This window comes from Ruditapes philippinarum, unplaced genomic scaffold (assembly GCF_026571515.1).
Source record: "Ruditapes philippinarum isolate M1 unplaced genomic scaffold, ASM2657151v2 ctg1385_1_1_1_1, whole genome shotgun sequence".
In the NCBI taxonomy this organism is placed as follows: Eukaryota; Metazoa; Mollusca; class Bivalvia; order Venerida; family Veneridae; genus Ruditapes; species Ruditapes philippinarum.
The window spans coordinates 11,953-17,181 of NW_026854172.1; the positions used below are offsets into that span (position 1 = coordinate 11,953).

Sequence of the window (5,229 nt, forward strand, 5' to 3'; positions counted from 1 at the left end):
TCATTTTTGTAACAGAGAAAATAAGACCATATTCAGCTTTAGAAATGTCACCTTGACCTTGGTGGAAGGGGTCTTGTGTTGCGCATGACAAATTATCTTATATGGTGGATATTTGTGCTAACTTATTTTTAAAACTTTTGATGAATTAACAAGCTGTGAACCGGACTTAAGAAAGGATCTTTTACAGACCATGTTAAGCATTTAATGGACCTTAGAGGTGCGGTCTAGGTGTTTCGCATGACATGTCGTCTTACTATAGCGAACATTTGTGCCCAGTTATTACAAATCGCAAGATGGATGGACTGGACGCAAAATATACCATCACTCAGACAATGTTGATCTTTAATCTCCAAGTGTGTCTTGGACATTGTAGGTAGGGGTTTTATTATGGTGAAAAGTGTTTCAAGTAATTTGAAAATCCCTCGATAAATGGATGTGTTATAGACTGGATACAAGTGATAACGGTCAGACAGACGGACGCACTTAGTTCATTTCTATAACCTCCTTTTTCCTTTGAAAAGCCGGGGATAAAAAAAACGCAGCAAATCTAAAACAACATATATTGTGCTTTAATCAAAATACTTGAACCATCAAACAAATCCAATGACAAACTTAATGTTCATATAATATTTGTATATTGATATATTTAATGATGGTATAATATAAATGATACCAAAGCTTAGCATTTAAAAAAAGAAACCATGGCAAACTAGTATTTCAACATTTACACACTGTTTCAAAATATGTTATTTAAAATGTGTTAAAGTTAGATAATTCTTTCAAAGATTATGCAGTCAATTTCAATAGATATTCTCTAACTGAAATATTATAGATCTATCCTATTTAAATGTTAAATTAAAAAAAACTTATATTACTTTAAAAGCCATTTGATTTTGATAACATATATCATCTTTTAAACCGCATAAGTATAAAATAAATACCAACCCAAGATAACAAAACATTTACAAACTTAACATTTATAGACTATTAATGAACAAGTTATTTACAAAGTATAATGTACAAGACATTTACAAACTAAAACTTCACTTTAAAAAAATCAGACCTTTTCACTTTATTTGACAGTGTAAAAGTGGTGCCCAAATTGAGTTATCATAATTAAGTTAAATATATCAGATGCAAAATTATTGTGATTATTTATAATTATTGACTTTCTTGCACTTGGATATTCTCTTCCCTGATTTCAGTGTTACACAATGGACACACAGTTCTAACTAGAAACCATTTCCTTAAGCAATCATAATGAAAGATATGATTACAAGGTAATTTCTTTGCATTTGTCATTACAACGTAACAAATGGCGCACTCATGCGTGTCTTCTGCGTCACTTGATTCCGCATAAAATACCACATCTTGTAGGTTTCTAAGAAGTGTAAACATTTTTTGTCTAGTTTTGTATCTGTTAAATTCATTTAATCCGAGGATTCCAGCCACTGCTACCAAACTGAACAGCGCAAGGCAGAGACGCATAAACCACCATCCTTTGAAAAATGGACAGATATATCTACAATAGCACTGCGCACAGTTCAGTAAAAGTAGGACAAATGTTTTACAAACCCTAGTATAATGTAGAAAGTCCTCGATTTTAGTAAGATGATTTGATGTATACCACGTGCATTTCATTAAGACAGATTCTAACAATAAAGTGACTGTACGAACAACTAAAGTGGAATTTCCGGATGCAAAAAATAGGAGCCATGGACTTAAATTCAAATTTCTAGATACAACCAAAGTAGATAAGGATGGAATAGTGACAAGTAATCCGCTGAGAATAATCGCACGCATGTAGAATAATACTCCAGGGGAAGTTCCGTTATTAACTGTTTGAAAAATTTTCTGCTCAAGAACATCAAGTGTTTGAAATACAATAGCATACATCGTCAAAAACGCTATAAGCGCCATAGCATCAACTTTTTCCTCATCTTCCAAAGCCAGCACATTTGCTTCTGTAAAAGTAATAAGTGCAACAACTTGGACAACTCCACCAATATTAGCATCGAAAGCCTCAGTGAGGTGGATTTCTGTTGTCAGGAACCAGTTACCTAGGGCAACAGTAACGTTGGACAATAAACCTAAGACGTAAGAAATAACAAGTACAATAACATGCGTAGGGCACCATCTTGCAAGAACTTCTAGGTAAGTGTTTAATGACATAAACGACAATATCAGTCTTTGATAGACTGTAACCTCAATTAATAACATTATTGCTAGATAAGCAATCCCAAAGAACAAAATGGAATCTCTTACAAACCATTTTCCTGGAAAACTTGCTATAATATTCTGTCCTTGATTTCGGTTCTCTATACGACGGTTTAAATCTGCAATTGCTGATTTATATTTATTTTTTGTTTCAATTTCATTTGTTTGTGCATACTTGACGAGCAGGGACATACGCTTCTTAACGTCAACTGCTGCATCTATGTCCATCAGTGTGACAACTTCAAAAATAGTTATTGCAATCAGCAAAAACATATCAATCCAGTACGACAATTCTGACATAAAGGCAGGAAATATACTAAGAGTGCTCAAAATTTTGGGAACCAGTGTTGACAGTAATCCAATATATAGCATTGATGGTCCATCGTCCTTCCATCTATGACTTAATGCTCCTGGCCTTGTGCAAAGATATATCAGTTGCAGTATAATTGAGCAAGTCAATGGTAACCTTACATTGTCTGTCACATCTGACCACACTAGCACGTTCTTATCATGACAAATTTCATAAGCTTCATCTTGGTATGTCCAGTAGTCGATGTATTTAATCCATGCCATCGTTATGTCGAATGTAAGAGTAATGTAGGCTTGAAGAAGAACTCCACTGTTGAAAGCCCAAGATCCGGCCAAAATAAGAGCAACTGTAGAATATACAATGAAATATTAATATTAACATATTTATCATAACTAGTTAAAAATGCTATCTGCTCCAGTGTCGTGTGATTGGTACACGACTGTGACAAAGTCAACGTCATATATATTTCAAAACGTGTTATATTATCTGTTTATAACAAAAACTTGTTTTATTCCAGTACTTACTGATACATTTTACAGTGATTCTAATCTATAACTTAAAATAGAAACCTGAATTCCAAACTTGATTTAAAGTGAATAAACTGTTCATTTTGAGCGAAAAAATAAAACTTATAAAGTATAGCTAGCCTATGTTTCAAACATATTTATAATAATCGCCATTCAAAAAAGAAAAAAAATCTTGGGCATTTGAAATAGTAATAGATCGACGGTTATAATTCCTGAAAAATATTTTGACCGTGTTTTGATTTTTCCGTACTAAAAAACGTAAAAGTACCGACACAGTGCCACGTGGTCTAATTTGAATAATAGCCTGCGAGTGAATGTTTTGCCGCTCGAAAATTTCAGAGTCGGTTAGAAAATAAATCTAAGCGATTTCTCAAAAATATTTTCTGAAATGAACAGAGATGAATTTGTAAAACTATATGATGAGAAACAATAATAATATTTACATGGGCGATTTCAAGTCTGAGGGGAGGAAACATGTATCTAACTATTTAATCAATAATAATTTTCAAAAAATAACCAAAGCAGCTATAGAGTACTTGTTTCACTAACCCGGATTCCGTGAATTTCGGATCAGTCCTGTACCACGTGTTCTGTGCCATCACGTGGTACTAGAAAAAAAGATTGAAAGAATTCCGTAGTGAAATAAAAGAAATATAAAATTATAAAGTTTCATTTTGATTTATTTCAACTATGTAATGTTTTTGTAGATAAATTTTGAATATTAGTAAGACGACAGTATCCCAGTCATCTACACTAGAGGTGTGCTGCTTTAAATAATAAATATAAAAATGTTAATTCCCACGTTTATTAGGTTGTATTTATTGTAGGTATTAGCTTCATTACGACTTATTGTTTTACATGTCTCGTAGAAACTTATGTGCAAATGGCCATCTGAAAATGTTGTATACAAAAAATTGTGTACTCTACTTCAGATGAAATGAGATGTACTTAGTATTCAAATTTACACTATTATATATACATAAACACATCATCTATAAATACATTGTATAGACATTCGATCATATCTTATTTTACACTGAATGTCAGAAAACCATATGTATACTATATAAATGATTAAAGTTTTCAACAATTTATATATAAAATATTATCTTCGTCCGAGGACATTTATTCTTAGAGTATCACAAAATTTTAATGCACAGTCAGGCAAACACAAACTGTAATTAATTATTTGTTGAACTGAAAGTTGAATTTCCAATTTAATTCTCACACAGTAAATGTACATTGCACGTAAAAATGACCACAATGCTAAGAATTAACTTTATTTATTTATTTATTTAAACTATAGGAATATCGAATGCAACGCAATACAGTTTCCTCAAGTTATAACGCTGCTGATTAAAAAAACCAATAACAAAAAAAAACAAACAATATGAAATGTATCTTAAAGCACAGACGCTTGGGGGTCAGACCCTGCCCCCAGAGGTGATACGCCCCTGTATTTGACAGTTTAAACACGAATGGGACATCTGTTACAACGATAAAACTGGTTTTCAATTCGTGTTTCAATAAAGTGTTTACAGTGACGTATCACGTTGGGGGCAGGGTCTAACCCCCAACTGTCTGTGTCTAAAATAGCACAAATAAGGAACAAACCTCCGTATCTTACGATGAAAAGAACTATATCAATAATCCAGTAGTTAGAATATGGACTGAGTAGTAACCACTGATGTATAATAAACAACAGGGGTAACCGTAGAAGCACTTCACACCAGTATTTTCTCCTTGCTGATGTGTCATCCATAAAATTGTCACATTTATCACCAATATCTAGCGACATTTTCTCTATATATCCGTACAATCTCCGTGTATGACTCTCAACATACTTAACTCCTAATTTGACAGATTCCATAATTAAATTGTATATCCAACCGTGCACAGTATAAAATATCAAATGTATCAACCCATGAAAAAAATGGCTTTATAAATATTCATGATGGGAAAAACCAAAACATTTCTCGTTCTATAAATAGAATACACTACTGTTCTATTTATAACTAAATGATAAACAACATGTCTGTTTTAATCTTGTATTACATAGTTTATAACGTAGGTCAACTTTAGGTATTGATTAAAAGTGAATGTCTTAAATTATGTCATACATTCTGATGATTTGAAATTTGTATAGCCTACATGAATGTTACATTTGTCCTATGT

General features: G+C 32.4%; 1 protein-coding gene across 3 annotated transcripts; it reads right to left on the reverse strand.

Annotated features, from left to right (window-relative positions):
• Nucleotides 1-548: 548 nt before the first annotated feature.
• On the reverse strand, nucleotides 549-5,000 carry LOC132739252 (RING finger protein 145-like). 3 transcript variants are annotated; one of them, XM_060726916.1, is made up of 2 exons: nucleotides 4,669-5,000; nucleotides 549-2,873 (listed from the first exon to the last, which is right to left on the reverse strand). In XM_060726916.1, the coding sequence occupies exons 1-2, from the start codon at nucleotides 4,922-4,924 to the stop codon at nucleotides 1,162-1,164; spliced, it is 1,968 nt and encodes a 655-aa protein (XP_060582899.1). In that variant the 5' UTR covers nucleotides 4,925-5,000; the 3' UTR covers nucleotides 549-1,161. The 3 variants fall into 3 exon arrangements, with proteins under 3 accessions (XP_060582899.1, XP_060582900.1, XP_060582901.1); XM_060726917.1 differs by having other exon boundaries at nucleotides 4,682-4,820; XM_060726918.1 differs by lacking the exon at nucleotides 4,669-5,000 and adding an exon at nucleotides 3,604-3,655.
• Between the last annotated feature and the right edge of the window lie 229 nt (nucleotides 5,001-5,229).